Source organism: Equus quagga, chromosome 12 (assembly GCF_021613505.1).
Source record: "Equus quagga isolate Etosha38 chromosome 12, UCLA_HA_Equagga_1.0, whole genome shotgun sequence".
Classification (NCBI taxonomy): Eukaryota; Metazoa; Chordata; class Mammalia; order Perissodactyla; family Equidae; genus Equus; species Equus quagga.
In genome coordinates, this window is record NC_060278.1 from 48,553,817 (window position 1) to 48,581,481 (window position 27,665).

Here is a 27,665-nt window from a genome sequence, read left to right on the forward strand (position 1 = left end):
GGTCGAGGAATGGTGGGAGGGAGGGAGGGGTGAATAGGGCCAGGAAGCTTGATTTCAAATCTTGTGAAATAGAGTGTGGTCAATATGTTGTCAGCACATTGCAGTGTTCAGACATCAACTCTATATTTCCCCTCTTTGAACCTCAGGTGGCCAATTAACAGTATGTGCTATTTATTTATTACAAAATAGGCAGGATAAATTGAATGGTTAGATTGGCTAATAAGAATTCTGAGCAAGGAGTAGAATAAAAAATGATGCATGAAGAGAGACCCCCAAAAAAATTCTTTGGGGAATTCCAGCAAAAATATGGAGGAATTTTCCTCTTTCACTGGAAGCAAGGAAATTTAAATGGAAAGATTCTCCCTAAATGAGTTTTCTTCCTGAAATACATTCTCTTTAAGTCTCTCATTTGTATTTTCTTAGAGTTTCTTTCCTTACTAAGTTAGAAAGACAGTCTTAAATGATAGCCATGTGTCGCTTAACAACTGGGATATGTTCTGAGAAGCACGTCGGTAGGCGGTTTCACTGTTGTGTGAACATCATAGAGTGCACTTACACAAACCAAGATGGTATAGCCTACTACACACCTAAGCTGTATAGGACTAATCTTATGGAACCACCGTTGTATATGCGGCCCATCGCTGACACAAACATTCTTATGCAATGCATGACTGTACTTCCAACAATTACTCGTTTCACTAGGATGTTTTGATGCCCCTTTTTACAAGCAATGTCATTTTGTAGACCTTATATGCATCAAGTCACAACCCAGCAGATGAGAAGCCTGTGAATTTACTTGATCTTGTGAATCTTCATTTTTTCAAATATGAAAGAACTTAAGGGATTATAAAACTATCTATATAATTGAAATTCCACTGAAATGTACATATTAAACATATTAACTTAGGCATTTTCATTTTGTGACCAAAGACTATATGCTTTTACATATCTGACGTTTATTCCTATAATGTTCTCTCTTATTGCAAAATGTATATCAGAAGAATAAGGTAGAAGAGAGCGAGGGCTTGAGGGTTTTTTAACTGATAACAGCAGTGACTCACCACGCAGTGTCGCTAGACTAGGTGCCTTGAGGATCTATGGAAGGTGACAGAATTTCCAGACATAAGAAATTCTGAACTCTCACCTTCAAAGATCCGAAAAGGTAGTGTTGATGCTCTCCGTTTCCTCACTTTTGAATAACTTAGCAATTCTCGTTAAGAAAATTAAAGGTCTTCATCTGGCAGCATCTAAAAGAAACGACTCAATTGGGTACACCTTTGAAAGCCAGACATCATCTTAAAAGTCAATATTTGTTTCAACAGTGGATGTTTCTGAAAGGAAATGACTATTTAGCGTGTGTGGTCTACCGAGTCTTTTCATTTTTAAGCCCTCAAGCTGAGCTCTCCATCCAGCAGAGTCGACCCCTTTCTTTCCATGAGGAGAGTGTCCTCTGCTGGACATGTCCACATACCGCGCACTCCTGCTAAGACACGGAAGTCATTTGTGCACCCAACATGTGAGCAGTTAGGATGCATCAAAGCAAAGGTTTTTGGGACATCCTTGCCTCTTCTCGGGCTAGAATGATCACAAGTGTGCAAGTGGCCACAGCTCAGTGTAGTTTTCTTTTTACTGCTGTGTTATTGTACCCTGTTGGGGGATACATCGGAGCATTTCATGTGTCCTACTTTTAAAAGGCCCAGATGGTGACTACGTGCTCCGGTTTGAATGGGGCAGCCCTCATCTTTCATGCTCTGTAGTCTGCCTAGTTATCAGAGAGACACGAGACAAGGAAAATTCTTCCATTTTTCAGCTCCTCTTCATCTGTTTCTAGTCACCCACAGTGAATGATGCGCTTGCACAATTGTTAAGATGACAGTCACCTTGATAACTGAAGCTCGCTTTCCTGGGATGGGGAGAGCCCTGTGTACCCATAGCTCCCAGCTTGCCTCCCAGCGCCCTACCTTTTACAGGGTAACTGATTACTTGCAATCTTGTAAGTAACACGGGCGTGAGAGGCAGTGTAAATATTTTATCCCTTGCTGAAACCACTTAGGTTTACATTGGTCTTCTTCACTCTAGTCTTTAAGCTTAACAGAGAATTTAAATCAAATCATCCAACCTGAGAAATAGCCAAAAGAACTAATAAAATAAATGTAACAGTCTAACTGGTTAAAATAGCCCAAGTGCCTAATACAAGTTTAGTGTAATTTTGTGACGTGCACATTTTATAGAGCTTTTGTCTCCAACTGTATTCTTCAAAGTGCCATCTGGGCAATGACCATCAGTATCATTTTTATCAATAATAGTCAGCACTTCCCACTGGGAAATTAGTCAAGGGGATGAGATTTTTTTTTTTTTACAAATTATCTTTAAGCATTTATCTTCCAAAAAGTGTTGCTAGACTTTGTCCATTACAAGACAACGACCTAAGTGAGTTACTTGTTCTTATTTTAGAACTTTATTCGTGATAAACTGGTGATCAGTTTCCATTTTATTTTTCAGATAGGAAAATGATTTTGTTCTGTTTCCCATGATAATAACAGCTTTGCTGAAGGAAGGATGTTAATATAGGCCAGCTGTATCCAAATTTTTTGGAATGCATACTCCTGTAAATAATAACTTTGGGAGCACACGTCCCCATTATATGACTGTTTACTTTTTTTATAAATTGTAAAATATGAACAAATATTATTTACACAACGAAAATATAAATTTTAAAAGGAATAGATGTAGATAAAATTATCGATAGAATATTTGATTAATCATGAGCTAATGTTATCATCAGCTGGTACCTCAAGGCACAGTATATTTTCATTGAAGGATTTATCATTAAAAATACCAGATATCAATCCATTTTCCAAGGGATCGCCTTGATAATTTTAAACACTTTTGTCAACTTTTGGGCAAATATGATTGGACTATCAGTGTTTATACTGCGGTGAGTAAAGAGCTTGTATTATAAGTAAGAAATATCAAACTGGTCATTTACTTGTTCTTCATTTATGTATGAATTATTAATATTATATTGGAATCATAGTTTTTAATTATTTCAGGAATCTGGAAAGTCATTCATGTTTCTAAAGATAGTATAGCTAAACTAGGTAATATAATCCATAAACCCACTTATCACGGAACCATAAACTGTAACGTAACACTATCTGCTAAAAGCCAACAAATAAATGAGATAAATAGTTCCAACTCCTCCATATCGTAAAACTTCCGTTCTTCCCTTTCCAGGGACTGATCCAGAACTTAATTCATTCACTTATGTAATCCATATGCACCTAATATATACCAGCTGGGTACCCAGAAGTGAACACACCTGACAAAAATCCTTCCCTCTTGAAACTTTTATTCTGGTGGAGAAAGACAAGGAACAGCATAAGGAAAGGCAACGGAGAAAGATAAATCATGGATGAGGGATCAGAGGGGCTGAGCTGGCCGGTCAGGGGAGTGTATGTTGGCCAGTCGTGGGAGTGAGGAGGGTGTTGGGCTGTTCGGACAGGGAGGGTGGTATTTAATGGAGGGAGGCCACGGGAGGTCTCCCAAGAAGGTGACATTGGAGCAGAGATTTGAAGGAAGAAAGGAGCAAAGCAAGCAGTTAACTGTCCGTTCAGGAATGGGGATGTATAACCAGATACTGTGCTTCAGGAGGCTGCGTTTGGTCCCTGGGTAGTCCAGCTAATTTCCAGGACCCACCGGCATGTGCAATGACTTTCAACCCAGGATTCTGAAAGGTCGTGTTCAACTACTGACATCCCTTTAACACTGCTTGGACAGATAAATGCTTCATTGCCTGGGGTTATAAGGCTCAACCATCAGTTGAGTTATGTAACACAGACATTTTCCCAGTTTCCAAATCTGTTCTTTGGGTCCATAACTTTGACATACTGGTGGACTTCATAATAATGAAGTCTTACTTGAATGCCAGGCCATCCCGTGGCCATCTAACATCCTTCCTTTCTTCCCATATATTCTTCCCAAATGTCCCCATATTCCAGGTAAACCAGAATAGGACTCGCTCATTGCAAAATAGAGATAAGTTTCTTCCAGTTACTATATCCAACTTAGGCCCAGCTGCTCTTGATAATGTCCCTAATCTTTCTCTAGTTTTTTCCTAATCCCATTTTGATAATCTGTAGCCCAAAAATTAAATAGTAAAAGTAACCATCCCAATATATCATATATACAGTAATAATGAATATTTATATACATGACCCAACAAAAAATGGAAACAGTATAGTCTACAGAATTTTTTTCTGTAATAGGTCAGGAGGCCAGTAGTGACAATTATGACTTCCCTTTCTTAGCTCCCTGATAAATTGGGGTTATTTGGCTGATGAGATGAACCAAACCCGTTCCTGAAGGATCTGGGTTCTTAGTGGTCTTGCCTTGATAAGACTGTGGTGTTCTTCCATCAGCCTGGCAAGATGCTCAAAAAGAGTGAGGGAGGCGGGGAAGGATTTCCAGGCTCATGGCTAAGCTTGCCAACCTCCATTATGTAATAGCATCCCTATTTTATCTTATCAATCACCCCAGCCACTGGTCTAAGCTCCCATTTTTTCCCTCCTTGCCTAGTGGCACAAGGCAATCAAAATAGCAAGGCAACAATTTTCTACTTTCCATTCAATGAAACCATCATGGAAGCATTTCTCTCCTAAAACTCTAAATCAGCAGATTCCAGAGTCTCAGTTACAGTAAATAAAACTTGTGCAAATGGGTCTTTAGTTCTTATTGTGTTTGAAAGGATGCTTCCCCTCCCTGTCTTTCGATCCAGTCTTCTGGGATTTCTGCACCAGATGTGAAGGTCAAATTACTAACTATAAATTCCCTTCTGACTCTAAGATTCTATGAGTTTTACATTTGTTTTCATTGCTTAAATCCTGCATTGAATGACACAGTGCTACTCTTACGTCATGTGTATCTAGTACATTTCCTACACATTGATATTTAAAGCCCATCCTTTTGTGGAGTCTTCTGCGGCTGCTCAAGCCCATGATGACTTCCGATGTATACACTTTCATGCTAGTTTCCATGTGTTTTTAGCTGGTCTCATGAATGTGAGTCTTGCATTCCTAATGGGTTGCAATTCATGAAATCCAAAAGTTGCATGCTTTCTATTTCTTTTCCACTTCCTTTAATGCCTAGCACCATGCTAGAAAAAAGTAAATGCTAAATAAATATTTGACTGTGGATTTGACCCTCGGACCATAAACCAATAACAGCACTTTTCTTTGCTGAGAGTTCCAAACAAAGCGTAAAATCGACTTGAAACAATTGCCTTTTGAGATCAACAGGCCTCTATGTTTCCTTCACGGCTTCTGTTAACAAGGATCTGATTCAGAACACTCTGCTGGAGTGCCAACCATGTGCCAGGCTCTTTCAGAAGGGTCATCTGGTATAATTTTCACAGAGGTTCCTGAGAAAAGTATTAACTGTTAGAATCCATGACTCAGAAAAAGTAGGTAATTTGCATAAGGTCCCTCTAGTATGAGTGACAGAGCCACGACTTGCACTCAGGTCTTCAGATGCTAAGTTGACTGCTTTTTGATTAAAGTTCCTGGAGTCTCAGAGGTTGTCTCATTCCCCAGACATGAGTCACAGGGCTTCTCAGAGAATTTCCTCCTGCATAGAACAGAGATCCTTTTTGCCTTTTTGCTAAGACCAGCCAAGCAAAATAACAGATTGTGGAACTTTTTTTTTTTTTTTTTTGGTGAGGAAGATTGGCCCTGAACTAACATCTGTGCCAGTCTTCCTCTATTTTGTATGTGGGATGTCACCACAGCATGGCTTGGTGAGCAGTACATATGTACACACCCAGGATCTGAACCTGTGAACCCTGGGCCGCTGAAGTGGAGTGCACAAACCTAACCACTACACCACCAGGTCAGCCCTGGAACAATTTTAATAATGCATTCAAAATGCCAAACTCATAGCACACTCTCTATCCTCAGTGAGAAATTTTTTTCCTGTTTTGTCCAAATGTCCAACAAAAATTACCATGCAAAATTAAAAACAATCTTTGATTTGCTTACCTGAAATAAGAACCACAACATCTAGCTCTCAGAGCAAATAAAAGTTGTTTTTATTTTTAATTAAGTATGCTTAGCTTAAGTACATTTTCTCTTAAGGTGTAATGACTAAACCGTGATCATTTCTTTTTGTTTATTCATTTAAAATGCAAATAAAAGCAGATAATCAATAGATCATAATCTAAAACTAGGGGATTTACAAGTTAATAAGCTTGAGTCAATAGATATTCCATAACGAAGCCCTCAATGCTGAACCCGACATAATTTGCTTTGCCCTAAGCTGGTTGACTTAATGCTTTAATTTAATTTCAATATTAAGTGAAAAATCCAGAGAAAAGGGAAAAATTTAAATCCTATTATAGTAAAGTGTTTTCAAAGCAACAACTCAATATCGTGCCTCCACTGCGTAAGCGTGTCACCAACATCTAGCTAAACCAGTAGGGCTCTCACTGTCGATAACCGGTTAACCCCTTTGGAGCCGGGTACAAGTGAATCGGGGACGTTTCTCCGTGGTCTATCTTTACAATATCTTTTCTCTTAGCCTCAAGTGTCATCATTTTTTAGTCTCATAATGTCTGCTTTTCCTGACTTACAGGCAAACTCTTGGAGCTGTGTTTATTTGAAAAGCAATCCTTCTGTTCCCCTTGAGATTGTCACTCAGCCTGACTCCCCATAGAGCAGAACAGTGAGCAAGCTTGGGTTAAAGATCAGAGGAAGCCTTCACTGGTCCCCTGGAAGAAAGAAGTGAGAACCTCTCTATATCAAGAAATGGCACAGGCTGGCTTCCACCTTCCAAAGTCTTGTGGTCCTGGGGCGGGGGGTGGGTGAGAAGGGTTTGATGCAAAACCCAGCACACCTTCCAGGTTCTGGGCACAGGCTCCATACTCAGAATGCCTCCGCTCAGATCCTGGTCTGCCCTTTATAACTATATGACCGTGGACAGTTTGCCTCAACTCTCTTTACATCCATTTCTGTATCTGAAAAATGAGGGTAATAACAGCATCTTTCTCATGAGGTTGTTTTAAGGATTAAACAATTTAATAGACTTGGCGTACTTGGAAAGTGCCTGTCACCCTTTGAGACACTTTTTAGGAAAAGAATTAAAAGCGTAAAGAATATATGCTAGGAATCTCTGAAAGCAGCTACAAGTTGTGGGTCTTATTTTCACTGAGGCGAATCAAAGCTTGTTTTTAATTCTGCATAGTCATTTTTACCAGACATTTAGACAAAAAAGAAAAAAGGTTTTCAGTGAGGATAAAAAGTGTGCCATTAGCCGTCCTTGAATGTAGTGGCAGATGTGCCTTTCCGAACAGTCCTGCGTGCACAGCCGCAGTCCATTTGTGACCATCCTCCAACGTCATTTGTAGCTTCCTTGGTCTAGTTTTCGCGTTGTGCCATTGTTAGTTCCACCGTAGCCGGGGTGTCAGGGCATTTCGCCTGTCCTGTAGGCCAGCGTTAGCTTTTTGGTCCCATTGTTGTTGTCCCCAAGAACCAGTCGGCTCACTTTGCCAAAGTAAATGGACTGGAAGTTACACACTGGCTTTTTACCATAGGGGAAATTTACCATTCAGGACAGATGGTCGGAAAACGGAGAACAGAAATCTCATTGATTTTTATGATGAACATTTTTTCCCATTTCTCCATCTCTGAACTTATGCACATCTAACAATCTCACAGTCGCTGTAGGTGGCAGTTGTTACGTACTTGTCATTTCCTGTGCCTGCATAAACTTGATCAACGCCATTCATGCTCTCATCACTTCAGTTGAGTTATAGATGCCGTTGGTACCACACACACTGAGTTTAATTGCCACTTACAATGTCTTCAGAAAGATTACACTATGATTTGGCATTAAAATGAAAAGCTATTGTATATACATAAAGGCACAGAAACAGAAGCTTAATATACAATTAAAAAAAAAAAACCTGTGCCCATACAAGTCTAAAGGTGTCTTTCAACAAATATAAAATAAAAATTCTAAGTGATAAAAAAATCGTTGTATCTTCATTCTTTTGAAAGCCTTTTTGTTCTTTCTTAGGGATATATAAAATAACAGTATGTCCTGAAATAGACGGAACTCTGGATTCAAAGAAATGAGGTATATTCCACGGTAAATATGTTTTCAGACGCCTAGCATATTGCCAATAAGATAATGTATTTAATAAAAAATTAGGGGCAGGCCTGGTGGCACAGCAGTTAAGTGTGCATGTTCTGCTTTGGCGTCCCGGGGTTCACTGGTTTGGATCCCGGGTGTGGACATGGTACCCCTTGGCAAGCCATGCTGTGGCAGGCGTCCCACATATAAAGTGGAGGAAGATGGGCACGGATGTTAGCTCAGGGCCAATCTTCCTCAGCAAAAAGAAGAGGATTGGCAACAATTAGCTCAGGGCTAATCTTCCTCAAAAAATTAATTAATTAAAAATATTAAATTAATATTTAATAAAAATAAAATAAATTTAAGTAAAAGATAATTTACCCATTCAGCAGAAAATCTATTGAGCACCCTTAGGGCACCAAACATATTGTGTATCCACAGTTCTTGTCCTCTAAGTGTTCAAGGTCTAGTGGGGAGAGAAGGCAGGTAAATGGACCACCTTAACGCAGTGTAAAAATGCCAGGAACAACATAAAGAGCAGAGAGGAGGAGTAGGTAATTTCCTAAGGGTCAAAAAACTCTTCCAAATGGAGATGACATTAAATGTGTGTTTTTGAGGATGGTCAGGAGTTGCCAGTCATGGAAGGGCCTCTGAGCAAACGGGAAGCCATGATCCAAAGCAAAATCTCATTGAAGAGTGTTGTAACCAGACCCTCTGAATCTTGAGGCTGGAGCACAGGGTGTAGACAAAGGGGCAAAGCATGAACCGGAACTGGCAGGCTGCAGGAGTGCTTGCTGATAAGGCCTGGCAGTCCTGACCCCAATTGCTTCCTGACCAGATCCAGGCTATGGCATCCACCTGACCTTCAAATTAGAAAAGTTTGGACTTGATCCTTCCACTTGACTATGGCAATGAAATAGGATCTAGGAGAGCAGGTAAGTGATGTCGGAAAGCATCTTGCATTCGTTGAAGCATAGGCTTCAGGACCACTTCAAATCTAGGAGACAGGATGTTAGTCAGATCAATAACCAGCCTTGCCAAGAGGAAAGTCCTTCCAGAGACAGTCATGGAGGGCAATCCTCAGCCATATTGCCATCTAATATCAAAGATATGACCTTGATTGGGAGTGTTTGTTTTAAGATGACCATGCATCCTCTCCCTTAGACCTGCCATCACTTAGAATTTATGCCACAAAAGGAACCTAGGGGCATAGGGCTCTACAATTTGACCCTACCCTTCCTCAGCAATAGCTGACCCAAGGCCAGCCAATCCATTGCCCAGCTAACAGCCACTCTAACAACACTCTCTTTCTGAAGATGCCCAGAAACGGTGGTCAGATAGCCATGAGTACTAAAGCTGTAAGGTTATTTAGACTGGAAATTGGTAGTCATGTTGGGCAATAAGTAAAGAAATAAAGCAAGTTAAGAGAAAGAGAAGACAGAAATATTATGCAGCCCAGAGAGAGAAAGAGAAACTCCAGGTTCTGACAGTTTTCCAGTCTCTAAGAGTCCAAGTTGAATTTCATGTGCTTGCGTCCTATCCTTTCAATTCCTCTCTTTCTCCAGTCAAAATTCTTTCCTGTTCACTGTAACTAAATATTCTTGACTAGAATGTAGGCTCCATGATTTCCCACCTTTCCTGTAATTATAGATTGTAAGTTTTGGAATCTGGACGTCATATTTCTTATTGGAAAATACAACTGATTTCTGGGTTTGATCATAACATTGCTGAACTCTACAATAATTTATTTTTAGAAGCTTTGGACTTTTTAAGTAGTCATTAACCTTATTTCTCATCCTTCCAAATGCATGTGCTTTGTTTTAGTCAAAATAGGATAAGATAGGATAGGATATGCTGTGATAACAAAATTCCAAATATCAGTGCTTAACACAAGAGAGAGGCGGAAAGCAATAGTGGGTTTGGCTGCTTTTTGCCATCTTGTATTAATGCCAGGCCATGATAGGGGAAGAACATGCTGGAGGGCTCTGTAAGATGTTGTTGAGGTCCAGGACTGAAAGTGGCTTAGATCCCTTCTCCACACATCCCATTGACAAGAATTAGTCATATAACCCCATTTAGGTGCAGGAAAGCTGGAGAATGTGGAAGAGTAAATGGATATTTGGTGAGCTCTAACAATCTCTTCTGCATACCTCTCTCTCTCTTTTTCTTTTTTTTGGTCTGGCCTTGCCTAGGATTACCAGTACAATGATGACTAAAGGGCATCCTGTCTGACTTGATTGTTATAGTCATGGGAAGATTTATAAGGCTTTAGCATTAAATATGATTTTACTAAATACTGTTCATCAGATTAAGGATAATCTCTTCTATTTTCATTTGGCTAAGAGATTTTAACATGAATGGGTGGTAATTTTGTTAATTCTATTGAGATGATCGTATGTGAATCAACTTCTAAGGGCTAAATCCTATATAGTCATGATATGTCTTTAAATATACTGTTGAATACTATTTGCCAATATTATGACTTTTTCATCTAATCTCAAGTGATCTGGGTACATAACATAGTTTTCTTGATATGCTCTTGTCCAATTCTGATATTATCCTAATGTCATATAATGAGTTTGGTATCTGGTCCATTTTTCCTATTTTTTAGAAGACTTTGTACATAATATCAATTATCTGTTACTCACAGATTTAATTAAAAGCCACAACCAAAAACTTCACTGGTAAAACTCTCTGGTCCTGGACCTTTATGGAGTAGAAGGCTGATTCAGGCCTTTGTTTTATTTTATTTTAAAGCTGATTGGTCTATTTTTGAGTGCACTTGTTTAATTTTTTCTACTTTCCTAGAATTCCCATTTTATGTACATTTTTACATTTATCATCATAAAATTGTTCACATTTTCCTATTTCCAAGGATAACCCGATCCGTGGGGACTGAATGAATGTCTGCCATCCTAATACCCAGAGCCTCTGGAAAATGTCATTTTGGGTTTTATAGCATCAACTTCCCTATGCAAATTTCCTATACTACCTAATAGTCATATTTATTCTTCATGAGAGAAAGGCATTATCTTTTTCAGTCCACCCCCAATATCAGAGGTTGTAAGAACACAAAAAACTGTATCATATTGCACTCCCTAGAGATAAAAATGAAAAATCATACTCATTATTATATGATCCACTTTATATATATGTGTAAATAAATTTCTAAACACCAAATAAATGAAGTCAGTAATAAGGAAGAATTTACTCGATTATTCAATGTACATTTATCCAATATCTGCTAGGTCTCCACAACAAACATTTACTAGGATAGTGTTCATAAATTGAACTTAAAAGATATGCTTACTTTTGTAAGATGCTATGCCTTTTTTCAAAATATTATTCTCCATATATTCTCCATACAAGCCAGGGTGCTATCCGCTGAAAATGCCTTGTGGGATTTCCACTGCTTTAGACTCATCCATTTATTCAATCATCCCTTCCAGAAATATTTATTGAATATCTTATGTGTAGAAGCATCCCCTGGATGCCTAAGACAATAATAATAAAATCCAGCACTTGTTAAATGCCTACAATGTGTCAGGCACCATCTAAGAGTTAACCCACTAAAGTTTACAAACTCAAAAAGGTAGGTACTATTACTGCTCGCCTTTGACATATGAGAGAATCAAGGTAAAGCACGCTTAAGAAACAGTCCTCATGCAAAAAGTTCACTTGGTAGTGGGAGGACAAGCAAGTGAACAGACAGGTACAATGCAGCAGAAAGTCCACCAAGAAAGGAAGTACATGAGTAAATTCAAACCCATTCTCACTCACAGGCAGCAATGCTTATGACAAATTTGGGACACCTGTTTCAAACAAATAATTTTATTATTTTTTTTTTGGAGGAAGATTATCCCTGAGCTAACATCTGCCACCCATCTTCCTCTTTTTGTTGAGGAAGATTGGTCCTGAGCTAACATCCGTGCCCATCTTACTCTGCTTTATATGTGGGACACCTGCCACAGCATGGCTTGGTAAGTGGTATGTATGTCCACACCCAGGATCTGAACTAGTGAACCTTGGGCCACTGAAGCAGAATGTGCAAACAACTGCTACGCCACTGAGCCAGCCCCCAAATAATTTTAATTTTTAATTTAAATTTTCTCAACTTTAATTTTTAATATGGCAAATATTGACAGATACAAAGAACAGAAACAAAAGCTTTGGGAGATCCTCTATTGTTTTTAAGAAATAGGGGTCCCAAGACCAAAATGTTAGAACCACTGATGCCATTGAATTCTGTATGGTACAGGAATAAAATCATAACCCCGCCACTCACCAGCAGTGTAATTCTGGACAAGTCGCTTAACTTATGTAACCTTCAATTCCTTATCTGTAATATTACCAACCTCACAGCTTCATTGTGAAGATGAAATGAGATAGTGCCTGTAAAGTACTTTTCAACATGTCTGACATTGTAAAAGCAAAAACTTTGCTCAAAAATAATTACCCTGGGGCCGGCCCCGTGGCTGAGTGGTTAAGTTTGCGCACTCCGCTGTGGCGGCCCAGGGTTTTGCTGGTTCAGATCCTGGGCACAGACATGGCACCATTCATCAGGCCACACTGAGGCGGTGTCCCACGTGCCACAACTAGTAGGACCCACAACTACAATAAACAACTATGTACTTGGGGGTGATTTGGGGAGAAAAAGCAGAAAGAAAAAAAAAAGATTGGCAACAGTTGTTAGTTCAGGTGCCAATCTTTAAAAAAAAAAAGAAAGAAAAAACTAACTGTAAAAAATAAAAAATAATTACCCTATCTTAGGAAGGATACACAGGAAAATGGTAAACTGATAGCTTTCGTTGCTACTGGGCAGGGAAATTTTTATTAAATACTCTTCATTTCAAAGGTATTATAATTTATTAAAAGTAATAATTTAATTAAAACTTTAAAAATGAATAAAAGAATTACCCTGCTTCTAATAGATATGGGTCTTGTAGTTTATCTACCACTTCATTTTTGGTGAAGCTCTATTGTTCCCAATTTATCTATGGAAAGAGCTAAGCACACAATGATGGTAACTCTTAGTATAAAACATTGCTTTGCTGCAGATGCTACAGGCAATTCCAAGTTCATCGGCTGATACCTGAGCCTACCCACATCAGTTTGCCATACACAGAATTTTGGCTAACCTGGTTTCCACCTGCAAAGCTAAAAGGATTTTTCTAAATATCATACCCTTTCCTGCCTCATCAATCTCTCCCTCTTTATTGGAGGGAATATACAAACATGGGATAGTACCTGTTTTTTTTAAATGTGACCTTGTGGGCCCCTCCAGCTACCATCCCATTTTCCTGTTCTCCTTTACAGCCAAATTTCTCAAGAGTTACAGTAATATTCCCTGTTTCTACTTCCACACATCTAGTTCTCTCTTCTTCCCACTCCAATCAGAGTTCTGTGCCTACCACTCCACACAAAGGCTTATGTCAAGAATCCTTGAGGCGTCGGCCCCATAGCCGAGTGGTTAAGTTTGCATGCTCCACTGTGGCAGCCCAGGGTTTCACCAGTTCAGATCCTGGGCGCAGGCATGGCACCACTCATCAGGCCACATTGAGGCAGCATCCCATGTGCCACAACTAGAAGGACCCACAACTAAAATATACAACTATGTATGGGGGGTAGTTTGGGGAGAAAAAGCAGAAAGAAAAAAAAAAGAAAAGAAAAGAATCCTTGAGCCAACCAGGATGGCCTAGTGGTTAAAGTTCAGTGCTCACTGCTTCAGCGGCCCGGGTTCAGTTCCCGGGCATGGAACCACACCACCCGTCTGTCAGTAGCCATGCTGTGGCAGCAGCTCACATAGAAGAACCAGAAGGGCTTACAACTAGAATATACAACCAGGCACTGGGACTTTGGGGAGGAGGAAAAAAAAAGAACTCTTGCCAAATCCAAAGGTCTTTCTGTGTCCACCTCACTTAACGTTTCAGCATCATTTGACACTGATGACCACGCTGTCAATTTTATGAAATATCCTCTTCTATTAGTTTCATGAACTTGCACTCTCCTGGTTTTCTTCCTACTTTATTGATCTTTTCTTAGGTTTCGTTACTGATTCATTATCTTCTGCTTGTGCTTCTCACCTTCATTTTGGTTCTGTCACTGATTGTGGTCCTGGGCCCTCTCCTCTACCTACACTTTCTTCCTAGACTCTCGCTAAGTCTCTCCTCAGACTCTCTCTACACTCTCTTCTTCACCCCATCCCTTCATGTTAAATTGTGTGTATATTCATTGACAGCACAAATATTTTTTGAGCACTTACTCTATATGAGGTACAATTAGAGACACTTGGGATGGAGCAGAGAATAAAAGAGACACAGGTCCCTGCTCCAGTGGAATTTACATTCTACTAAGTAGGAGAGATAGACAATAAATAACAATCATAATGAATAAGTACACTATAGGATATGCTGGAAGTGAGTGATGAGAGCTTTGGAAAAGAAAAAAAATAGAGAGCAAGGTAAAGGGGTTCCAAAATGGGAGGAGGGGGAGAGGAGAGTGGGCAGGTTGCAGTTTTAAATAGGAGTGGCTCAGTGAGAAGATGAGCTGAAGTTACCCATGTGGACTTGTGGGTAAAGTGGGCTGCAGGCAGAGGAAACAGCCAGTACGGGACCCTTAAGGCAGGAGCATGCTTGATGTGTTTGAAGACCAGCAACAAGACTGGTGTGGCTGCCATGCAGCTTGCAAGTGGGAAGAAAGGTAGGAGATGATACAAAGGGGAAATGAGAAGGTAGGCAAGAACAACAGATTTTTACTCTAAATGACAAGGGAGCCACTGCAAGGTTTAGAGCAGAGGAGTCACAAGATCTGACTAATGTTTCTGAATATCGCTCTGGCTGCCATGTAGATAGTGGGATTTAAGGTTAAAAATAGGAAGACCAGTTCAACAGACTATTGCAGTGGTGGAAGTGGAAGAGAATGGCTTGGACTGGGGTGGTAGTAGTAGAGGTGGTGAGAACTGATAGGATTCTGGATGTATTTTGAAGTCAAATAAACCTGATCCTATTTCCTAATGATTAGATGTAGGTGTAAAGGAAAGAAAGAATGAATCCAAAGTTTTTGGGTAAAATAACCAGAAGGATGGAGCTGTCATCAACTGCAAAAAGGGGAAGACCGCAGGCGACACAGCTTTGGTGAATGCATCAGACACATTTCAACTGGGGAAACTGAATGCTATGGGATTTCTTATAGGAACTAGACTTTACGCAGTTGTGGGAAGAGCTGGGAAAGTGAAGATCCGGAGAGAGGAGTAAGAGGATGGGTAAAGGAGTGGCCACTCAGCCAGTTTAAGAAGCCAGGCTTGATTGGCCGTCTAGGTGGAACTGCCAGGAGGAAGCTTGTGGAGAGGTCTGTATGAAGCTGTACCTCTGTGTAGCTGCCATCTCTGTGGGACCAACACCAAGCACCAGGTCATAGACCTGGGGCCACTGTTGGTCAAAGTCAACCATTGGAAGGAAGGGTCAGATATGGAGCAGAGGAAAATGAGGACAAGCTGAAACCCGCTTGCACCTCTGTGCCTTTTTATCTTCCCATCCAACCTTAATGAACTTCAAGGAGTAATGACCACTGCTTTACTTTCATCCTCCAAATCTCTCACCAATTTTAACCAGGACCATACAGCGTTATGTATTAGTTTCCTCCTGCTGTGTAACAAATTACCACAAACTTGGTGGCTTAAAAACAGTTTGTTTCTATTTGTTATCTCACAGTTCCCATGGGTCAGAAGTCCCATGGCTCAGTTGGGTCCTCCATTCAGGGTCCCACAAGGCTACAGTCAAGGTGTCCACTGGGCTGCATCTCTTCTGGAGGCTTGACTAGGGAAGTATATATTTCCAAGCTCATTTTGGTTGTTGGCAGAATTCATTTCCTTGTGGTTGTAGGACTAGGGGTCCCAGCTTCTTGTTGGCTGTTGGCCTTCTGGTCTTGGAGGCCACCAACAGTTTCCTGCCACAGGGCTCTTTCACAGGCCTTCTCATAACATGGCAACTTACTTCCTCAAGACCAATGGGAGAATTTCACTTTCAGTCAGTTGAGATGGAATCTTCTACATTCATGTGAGTAACATCCCATAACTTTGCCATTTTCCAGCAGTTAGAAGTGAGTCACAGGTCCTGCCTGCACTCAAAGGAAGGGCGTGAGACACAGGTATGATTCACTGGGGGATCACCTTATGGTGTGACTGCCACAGAAGGGGATTCTGAGATATGTAGTTCCATTTTAACCTATTTTATGTAATACAAACTACCCAGGAGGGAAAATCAAGAGAGCATATTGAGGCTTGTTAAGTTTGAGATGTATTAGATGTAAAAGTGGAAAGGTTGAAAAGGCAGCTGGATTTGAGACTAGATTCGGGGAGAGATGTCCAATGACTCCCAAATGTGTATTTCCAACCCAGTCTCTACTCAGAACTAGAGATTCATAGATCTAACGGTCTTGGTGGCATCTCAACTTAATAAGGCCAAAATTATTCACTCCTTCCCCAAATCCATTACTCGCTTAGACTTCCACATCTCATTAAATGGCACCACCATTCACCCTTTCTCTCAAGGCAAGAAGCCAAGTGTCCTCTTTGATTCCTCTCTTTCCCTTTCCTTCTACATTCAACCCATCATAATTCTGTTGGCTCTACTTCCAAAATATAAATCCATTCGCTTAGTTGCACCTCCACTGTTACCACCCTAATCCAAGCCACTATCATTCTTCCCTGGACTTCTGCAAAAGCCGTTCCTCCTCTTGATCCTTGTTATGGACTGAATCATGTTCCCCTAAAATTCGTTTGTTGAACCCCTGACTCCCAGTGTGACTGTATTTGGAGATAGAGACTTTAGAGAAGTAACTAAGTTTAAATGAGGTGGTAAGGTGGGGCCCTAATCTGAAAGGACCAGTGTCCTTATAAGAAGAAGAGACACCAGAGATCTCTCCCTCTCTCCATGTGCACACAGAGGGAAGGGCCATGTGAGGACACAGCGAGAAGGCAGCTGTCTACAACCAGGAAGAAAGGCCCACCAGGAACCAACCCTGATGGCACCTTGATCTGAGAACTTGGAGGATACAAACTTCTGTTTTTTAAGACAGTCTATGGTATTTCATTACAGCAGCCTGAGTAGACTAATACAATCCCCTACATATATTCTTCACGCAATAACAAAATGAACTCTTTAAAGCCTAATTAAATCATGTTACTCTCTGCTTTAAAAGCCTTCAATAATTTTCCATTGAAATTAGAATCAGACCCTAATTCAACTTGGCCTACAAGATTTACACTATCTGGTCCCTGCCCATCACTTTGACCTTATCTCACGCCATCCTCGTTTTCTCTCACAGGCCTCACACACACTAGCTTCTTTCTGTCAGCAAAAACTCCAAGCTCTTCCTTTCGTCTCAGAGTTTCTCCCCTGGTTTGCCATATGGTTGGCTTCTTCGGCATTCTGGCCTAAATGGAACTTCTTCAAGGATTTTTAATCACTCTTCTTAAACCAAGAATCTCACTCTTCCCAACCACCCACACCCCAACACTAGTTCACCACTCGACTTATTCCCTTCATAATTTGCCACAATTTCTAATTTTCTCTCTCTTTCTCCTAATTTTGCTTAAATATTGCCCATTTTTCCTCACTATAATGTAAAACTCAGGAAGGTACTGTCCTTGCCTCTCTTGCTTTCTGCTGTGTCCTCAGGGCTCAGGAGTATGCTTAAACCACAGGAAGCCCTCGATAAATATATGTTTAATCAAAGATTCAATAAATACAAGACTATGGCTGGAACGAAATTCTTTTAAATGTATTTTCTACAGTTTTACTAGTGCTGCCATGAAATAGATTGCCAGAGTGGAATTGCTAGGTCACAGAGTATGCACATTTTTAATTTTGATAGATCAGAAGTACTGCTTTTTAATATTTAGTGTGACTGATTTGCCACTTTAAAATTTAATTATCACAAATTTAATTTTTTTTCCTCTTCTCTTTTGAAAAATGAGCCATTTCGAAACCATTCTTTTCTTCCTCAATGTTTTTATGGTAACTGAGGCATCATCGTTCATTTGGCAAGAACTGCAGCTCTGCTTTATAGATTAAATTGATAGAGCCCATTTATCTATACAGAAAATGTCTGTGAATTGAATCTTCTTTTTGCATGGACCCCCCATTACAAAATGAATAATGTAATCCAATAAGAGGGAAAAAATAACCCCTCCCCCCGTTTCACATATCATTCTTCTTTTCTGAATGTAGATATTTGTGGGAATAAAGACCAAAAAGTGCACACATCACTCACACAGGAATACTCCAAAGTGAACATTTTAAGTTTCAAATTGACAATTGTTGCCAAAATGGCCCCTAACTAATCAATTATAATTACGCATATACAATTACTTCAAGGGAAGATATGCATTTATAGTTTCTTGAAGTCTTTCAAATGAACCCCTCTAATATTAGTTAGAACTCAGAGCTCAGAATGCTTTAACACTGTGTGTACCTTTAAATTAGCTTCGTTCTGTTTTGCAATCGTCAATAGTATCCTTAACCTTTTCCAGCTGCCTGATAGCTGTTTGATATGCACAAGGGGCTGGTGCAACTGTGAGTAGCTCCATGCCAACGTGTCCCCATGGTCAGCAAAAACACAACCAGGTCCCTGTGATTCTGAGTGGGCCATGACAAAGGACAGTATAATTGGCTTCACTTCAGTGCAGTGGTTACAATATCCACCTTGATTGTGATCAAAACACAAACACTTGTGTCTCAAGAATAATTACAAATTTTGAAATAGAGCAAACATTCAATAAAGATTTTTACATCTTATTCCTAAGAAAATACTCTCCTATTACCTTTTATCTATGGGAATCTATACTTGCTGGCTGAAGAGTAATTAAATGAATAAATTAATTAATTCTTAGCAGATTTTTTATTCCATCAGTCAATGACCGTGACCTATACTACTTTAAGGCAAAATTGTCAAGTTCTTCCATTATTCCTTCAAATTGCGTTGTAGAACTCTTTACACATAATTAGTTCTTCAGATTTTTGCCTGATGTTACTCACTGTTTCCTAACAAATGTAGTCCAAGAGCTTTAGGGTGACATTCACAGCCCTCTCCAATCTTACCACCGTCTCTTTCCAGCCTTAATCCCCACTGTTGCCTACACACACAACACTGCGGCTGTGTTGAGCTCCTAGCTCTTCCTCAAATGTAGCCTGCATTTATTCCGTTCTGTTCTTTCTTCCAATCCCTCACATATTTTCATCTACTCAAACTCCACATCTTTCCTGACTTATATCAGATGCCACCTCCCAGTTAAGTGTTTCCAACTCCCCACCTCCTCCCTTCCTAATTAGAAGTACCCCCCCCCGTGTTTCCCAGGCACTCAGTGGTAGCACTTACCACACTCTGAATTGGGTGTAGCTAAATGCGTTATGGACCTGCTCTGTTAGATTATAAGCTCCTAAGATCAGGATCCTTTGTTACCCATCTTGTATCCTCAAGAGCAACTTTACAGAATCCTGTACGTGCCGGATGCTCAAAAGTGTTTGAAGAATTGAATGCAGCTGCTGATCAACCATGCTAAATGTTTCCACTGACCATTTTGGCAGCTCTGTCATGCCACTTAGCAATGCCACCTAGCATATACACACTTTTCATGCACGTAAAACAATAGACTATGAACCTAAAGGGTATTTTCTTCTACCCTTCTTGTATTGTGAGTCAATCAGAGACAGCCCTGATTGCCTAGCGGTTAAAGTTCAGCACACTCTACTTTGGCACCCTGGGTTCAATTCCTGGGACAGAACCACACCACTTGTCTGTCAGTAGCCATGCTGTGGCAGCAGCTCACATGGAAGAACTAGAAGGACTTAGAACTAGAATATACAACTACATACTAGGGCTTTAGAGAGGGGAAAAGAAAAAAATGAGAGGAAGATTGGCAACAGATGTTAGCTCAGGGCTTATCTTTCCCAGCCAAAAAAAAAAGATTTGGGGACAGCCTGGTGGTACAGCAGTTAAGTTTGCACGTTCCGCTTCATCGGCCCGGGATTTGCTGGTTCGGACCCTGGGTGCGGACATAGGCACAACTTGTCAAGCCACACTGTGGCAGGCATCCCACATATAAAGCAGAGGAAGAAGGGCATGGATGTTAGCTCAGGGCCAGTCTTCCTCAGCAAAAAGAAGAGGATTGGCAGCCGATGTTAGTTCAGGGCTAATATTCCTCAAAAAAAAAAAAAAGATTTTTGATTCTGGAGTAACTCTGCATGTATGTGTGTGCTGTCAAAGAATGTCCTCTTTGTCCCACCAGCCAGGAGATATGTGACCAGAGATGGCACTAGTAAGATAAGTTTACATGTGAAAGTGGTGGAAATTTTCTGATTATGTTAACATTTTGCAGGCTTGGAAGCCTCATACTTAGATAACCATGGTAAATAGTCAAAGTTGACATTTGGCTGTGGGTAATAAAGAGGTCATTTCTGTATCAAGACTGGTTTGATTTTTACAAAATACGTACTAGATATAAATATGTTGACCAACCTTTGGAGAACTCAAAAATGAACTTTATAAATAGAAAGAAAGCTAAACCTACAGCTATGCCTCAAATTATCAGCCTTTCAGAAATCTAAACAAATATTTTGTGTTGATTTGTCAGCATTAAAATATATAAAAGTCATCCAATTGACTGGATATACTTTGCCCAAAGCCATGACTTTTAGGTGATGGTAAATGAGAAGTTTTCCTACTTCTCATGTTTTATTTGTAATCTAAACCAGAAACTTGTGTATAACCATTCCTTTATTCTTCCTCTGAAGCTCTCTCTGGGCAAAAAAAGCAAACTTTTGGTGTGACGTATTCTCTGGCATTCATGATAACTAAGGAGGCGAAGGAATCCTGCAACCTGGTTAGGATTGATAAGCCCAAAGTCACCCATTCTAAAATGAGGAATCCAAGACGAGGGGTAAAGACAGAAGAAATCCCAACAGCTGGGAATGAAGTTGATGGTGACCAGGAAGAATGGCCTTTTCCAAAATGTAATAAGTGCACGTAATACTCTGTCGATGAGCACAGCTGTGGATGTACGTCATTGTTTGGATTCATTCCCAGGAGCATGGTAAAAAATTCCTAAGGGCCAAAGTCAAGTGGGCTCAGTGAAAATGTACCACAAAGACCAGAGGGAAAGCTCTGGAAACTGCTGGATCATCAGATCAATAGACTCGAAGATGACTAAGTTAGGTTGCTTTATGCAGTTTAAACATTTGTACAGAGAGGCTCCCCACACAGCCTTTTATTGACAGCTACAGATCAATGGTAATTTTTTGATCATTTTCAACCTACATAAACCTATTGACCCCATGGCCACCTTTGGGGCACTTCAAGTCGTCAAAAATAATCAGAGGAGATGGTTTAAAATTGTCAGACTGCTGAAGACTCCAAGTCGTTTCATGTGCCCCAGGAGCAGAGTGGAGAGGTTAAAATGTAGTTCAAGTTGCCAGCAGAATGTCAACTGGCAGAGTGTTCCAGAGACTCTTGTCTTTACGTCTCATAAAAGGACGCCCTGATTTGAATCCAGACTCCGAGGCTTCATGCATATAAGTTTAGAAAAAAGGCTAAGGCTCATTGGAAATACTAGATTGCTGAGAACAGCTTATTCCTGTTTGCTTTTGTTGAGTCACTCTTTTCATCCGCTGCCTAGCAAAAGTAGTTAATATACTTCTAGAATAAAAAATATGTACGCTCAAAATTACACAATGTTATAAACCATTATGATCTCAATAAAATTACTGGAAAAACATAAGAATAAGAAAATCCACTTTAGTGGGCTCTGGGGAGGATAAATTTAAGTTTTTAATGTTAAGTACTTGGCACAGTTCCTGGCTCAGACGTAGTGCTTAAGAAATGTTTATTGAATGAATAAATGAAATATAATATAAAAAACATATATATGAATATTATGTGGATGTGGACATGGAAAGGACAAAGAGAGAAGGGAAGGAAGTACAAGTTGGTAGCCCATAGGGAAGGGACAACAAAAACATATATCTCAAGGGGCCAGCCCCATGGCATAGTGGTTAAGTTGGATGCACTCCACTTTGGTGGCCCAGGTACACGGGTTTGGATCCCAGGAGTGGACCTGTACCATTCGTCAGCCATGCTGTGGCAGTGACCCACATGTAAAGTGGAGGAAGATCAGCACAGATGTTAGCTCAGGGCTAATCTTCCTCAGCAAAAAAAATATATATGTATATATATAAATATCTCAAAAGAATAGGTAGGATGGAAGGGTGAAGGTAAAGAGTAAGGAAAATAATGACAATGAAGGGGAAGAAGTAAGAGTATTGAATTAAGATAATTTCCATAGAGGAAGGAAGAAAGGGGGTGCACAGGAGCAAAAGGAAGAAAGACAGTTTTTTGTGGTGTTTTTTTGCTGAGAAAGATTAGCCCTGAGCTAACATCTGTGCCAATCTTCCTCTGTTTTTTATGTGAGTTGCTGGCACAGCATGGCTGATGAGAGGTGTAGGTCTATGCCCAGGATCCGAACCCACGAACCTGGGCTGCAGAAGCAGAGCATGCCAAACTTAACCACTAGGCCACAGGGCTGGCCCCGGAGGATGTTTTTTAATGATGACATTTACTAGTCAGTGTCACAGAATGCTACAGCCCCAAAGGAAGGAATTGAACCCAAAACATTTAAGATCAGCAGTGCTCAAGCAAATATTCTGAATTTAAGGAAAATAACAAGTAACTGGATAGATAACAAGACACAACCCAATCCACAGAGGGAACTGTGCCCAGATTTTACAACAGGACTCTAAAGTAGTGAATTTTTGATGTTGAAAATCCATTCAGGAGAGAATGATAGAAATTCTTTCCTAAAATGTTGAAGAATAAATTGGTAAGGATCATTTTGCCACTTTAAAATTTTCTTTATTTTTTTCATATGGGCTTTACTAAACATTGACAAAAAGCGTGGCTATTAATGAGGTTTATTTAAGGGGTGTGTGTGTGTGAGTGTGTGTGTGTGTGCGTGTGTTTTGTAGCTCTTCAGAAATAACAAATTAGGAACTTGTTCCTATAGTATAGGAACTTGTCCTCAGTATAAATTTATGATATAAAAATTCTCCTTTACATTTAAAATATGGGATCATTTTGGCACCAGGCTTGTGGTGCAGAGGTTAAGTCTGCATGATCTGCTTTGGCTGCCCAGGGCTCACCAGTTCAGATCCCAGGTGTGGACCTAGGCATCGCTTGTCAAGCCATGCTATGGCAGGCGTCCCACATATAAAGTAGAGGAAGATGGGCATGGATGTTAGCTCAGGGCCAGTCTTCCTCAGCAAAAAGAGGAGGATTGGTGGCAGATGTTAGCTCAGGGCTAATCTTCCTCGAAAATAAAATAAAATAAAATATGAGATAGTTTCTATGTTTTTAAAGATATAAACCAAATTAAGAAAAACAGCTGTTGTAATCACCTTTTGTAGGAGCGGACCTTCAAACGTTTCTGTGCCAGGCAGGCACGAACTCTAACCTGAGATGTTCAGGTCATGTTTTTACATTAGAGGGTGAAGGTTTAGAGGCCAGGACATTTTGAATACTTCTGCTTTCAAGGATCTGTGCTAGCAACGTTTATTAAAAGAATCTATAATGAAATCATTTTTGTTATTTTTTAATGGTTGCCTGGAGTGTGTTGGATGACGAATGCCGGCAGTTAATCACTACGTCCTCATGTTACCAAAAGTGTTTGAGAGTATTGCCACCTAGGGGCTGAACGGAATTCTCAGCTCTGAAATTAACTGTAATTGAGCAGGTGCTGCTATTGACAATATACATATGTTTTTGCTTTATGGCCCACATGCTTTCCATGTTTCTTATGACAAAAGCTATCTCTAAATGTCCCCCAACAGCCTACCTTTTTTATATATAATCTGTTAGAGGTGATTACTATTTGCTTTGGAACTTATGCCTTTTTGGCATCTATCACTGAAGATTCTGAACAAAGAATGGTTCTTTTTTGCATTATTAATCTTGCCCATGTTTGCCCTATTTCCTCAGAAAAGGAATCATTTATCGGAAAAGAATGTTTGTAATCGAGACTTGTAGCATCTTCGATTTAATATTCATTATGGTCATTCTAGTTCTGTGCTATATTTATCTAAAAGACCAATCCAATGTTGTGGAGAAATAAGTTTTAAATATTTATGATCTAACTTTTAATATTTTAAAAAAGAGAAATTAGTATTTCTGTAAAATTTGTTTCAGAGTCGGCTCGCTTAGCAAATGTTTAAATATTAAAAGATTTCAAGAGGTTAGCGTGTAATACCATAATGGGACTTATTGAAACAGGAAAATTGACTTTACAAGTTTTTGATAAGCAAAAGAAATTATGTTTTCTCCGCTTATGTTTAACACATAATAAGAAACATTAACACAGTTGAAACTCATAACCAAGAATGTGGGGAAACAGCACCAAAAATTACTTCTATGATGTGTTTTGGTTTTTCTAACCAACTTTGGGGGGAAATGGTTCAGTTTTATTTTGCCACCTTATTTTAGATTTTATTCAAAATGATAGCTGGAGCCCCTAAATTGAGGAGAATTTCCATCCACATAACTTTGTCTGATGCTTTTGGGTACCTTCTTTCAGAAATAACTTCCTCTTCTCCACCCCACATTCCTCCTCCGGTGCCCAGCAAGAAAAATGACAATTGAAGACTATCTGTCACATTTAAGCATCTAATAAATCAAGGCTAATCTTACACCCCATCAAGCATAAAAATCCTATGAAACCAGTCAAAACTTCCTCATGATTATTCCCATCCAGTGGGTAAGGTACACAGCAGAAAGTGTCACCTATTTGTGTGTGTGTGTGTATGTGCGTATACCCATACACACATTACTGGTCCACTTTCAGACATAATTCCTATCTGGAAACAGATATCTCCATCCAGCCCAGATGTGGAAAAAGCACCCTTGGGCTCTTTCAAAATATTAGGATTCTTAGCCCCAATTCAGTTATGCGAAATGTGTTAAATGTTGCTCTCTAAGCAGGAAAAATCTAATTCTGCTATCCTATTTTTTTTCTTCTTTTAGATCAAAAAGACCAAGTTCTCAAAGCCTAGATGACAATTACTTTGGGTAATTTTCATGGTTTTAGTTACAGTGTTTTTAAGAAATGAGAATATTTTCGCATTTATATGAATACTAGATTTCTCTATGGGTGTTTCTGCATTTATAGTTCAGTTGGCTTGTTGTTATTGTTTTGTTGCATTTGTAAGATATAAACGCACACCAAGAAAATGGGAGAAGAAGATAGAGAGAGTCTTGGGTATAAACAAATAGTGTTGGGGATCAATGAAAGAGAATTAGGGTCATTCAGATTGAATCTCCAAACCCTTAAGATTATCCCATCATCTGCCGCGTAACTTGGTACCACTGATTTCCATCAGGAGCTGGATACAGCACTGACCTGAAGTATCACAGATTTTTTTATGTTCTACGTCACATCCTTTGGGGTGCAAGCTCTGAAAAGGCAAAGATTTGATCTGATCCACAATTTGTGTGTGTCTGAAATCACGCAACGTTAAGTAATATATTCACGGCGTCAAGAGCAAGAAAATACCACATTGTTTTCTTAATCATTCAAAACTCTGCTGTGATATTTGTGCTGCCATCGCTAATGAATCTTGGTCAGAGAATGACCTTCTAACAATTGTTTGCAGTCTCTAAAAGAAAACTAACCTGTTCATTGTCTTACAGGGAACGAACCATGAAGCCCATCTCTTTGGGTTAGAACCATTCACAACGTATTACATTGGTGTTGTGGCCACAAACCAGGCAGGAGAAATTTCAAGCCCCTGGACTCTGGTTCAAACCCTAGAATCTTCTCCAAGTGGCCTGAGCAACTTTACAGTAGAACAGAAAGAGAATGGCCGGGCATTGTTACTGCAGTGGTCAGAGCCTGCGAGAACCAATGGCGTGATTAAGGTAACTTCTACTCTGACTGTGAAATCATGTTTGCTGTTCTCCAGATAAATAGATGAGCCCTGACATGCCATCAGGTCACTGTGGGAAAACTCTCTTCACAGTCTGCTTAATTCTCCTTGATAGCTCCTCCAGGCGCTTAATCATAGATCACCAAAAACCAGCTCACGTGTGTTTATGCTTCCTCTGAACCCAACAATGGACTTAGTGCTCTCCATGGATTATCTCATTTAATCCTCACATCAACCCTACTGGGTAGGTACCTCTAACCTTCATGAGCCATAAGGCTGGATAACTGCCCAAACCCACAATGCAAATGATCGAATTGGGATCTGAAGCCAGGAAGTCACAGCAGAACTGAACTCTACATGACTGTGTTCTGACTTCCTCCTGAATTATCCTGCCCAGTTATTGGCTTAAGCCTCACCTCATCTGTGCTTTGAATGGAGCTCACTAACCAGAAGACAGGAAGCCCCACAGGTCTGATAACTCCCTGACCTCTGTGTGTAGCCTCGAGGAGCAGTCTTATGCGTGTCACACTTGTACCCAGGCTTCACCAGCCTGTGAGCACAAGTGAGGCTGACTTTTCATTATTAGCCCACATTGTGATGCTTTGGACCATGAGCCACAGGGAAGCCAGCCCCCATCTCCCTTTCTGATGTTCCTCCCCAAGGGCACTGGCGACTCACCTCACAGTCTCTTACTGCCTCTGCTTCCTCTCCGCTGGTCCTGGACCACCTCTTGGGCTCTCATCAACTGCCTTCTACAGGGTGGAACTGCAGAATTCCCCAGGCTGCAGCTGGTGTAGATGCTTTGCCTCTCCTTTCCCTCTCAAGATGGCAGAGACACCTCCATTAATTTCACAAAGAACAGTTAAGACTAAGCTGTGACTTTGGAGAAAGCTTTCCTGAAAAGCCTATGAGGGGGATGACAGCAGAAAATTCCCTTCAGCAATGACTGAGAACAGTAACTAGAGCTCACAGGCCCCAGCCCAGCCTCATGGGCCTCCCTGTAGGCTGCCTCCCTGCTTAGTACAATGGCTGACTCTCTGCTACCTCCAGTCCGCTACAGGTAGCAGAAGCAAGCCGCTTTCTGCCACCCTGCCTGCATGTGACAGAGACAGACTTCCCTACTTTGGGACTAGAGGCAGGAGCCTTAGGACCCAGGACCTTCAATTCCAAGCCATAGCACGAAGGTATCCATCAGAGAAAAGAGTTTCTCCCCCAAACCCATCAAAGCTCCCCTTTTTGTGAGTGTTTCCTGTCCCAGAATCTGCCTCTTCCTGGCATGATTGACAATGGGAATATCTACTCCTTTTGCCTTCACTTACATTTCACCAAATATTTATTGAGCTTTTACTAAGTGCCCGGCATTTATTCAGGGGTAAACAAGACAGGCAAGGTTCCTGTTGTCACAGACCTTACGTGTTGTGTGTGAGTGTGCACATGCGTGTGAATACATGAATGGTGGGGATACAGGGAAGCCAAAAAAAGCTAGTAAACAAAGAACAAGAGAATTTCAGAGTGATGAATGCTATAAGGAAAATTAAACAGAATAATGTGATTATGCCCGCTCAGGCTATT

At 40.3% G+C, this 27,665-nt stretch overlaps 1 protein-coding gene across 1 annotated transcript in view; it reads left to right on the plus strand.

Annotated features, from left to right (window-relative positions):
• USH2A (usherin) overlaps positions 1-27,665 on the plus strand; it is a 733,563-nt gene that overhangs the window by 654,789 nt on the left and 51,109 nt on the right. Inside the window, exon 61 of the mRNA XM_046679838.1 lies at positions 25,858-26,085. Coding sequence (XP_046535794.1) covers positions 25,858-26,085 — 228 coding nt within the window. The remainder of the gene's footprint in view (positions 1-25,857; positions 26,086-27,665) is intronic.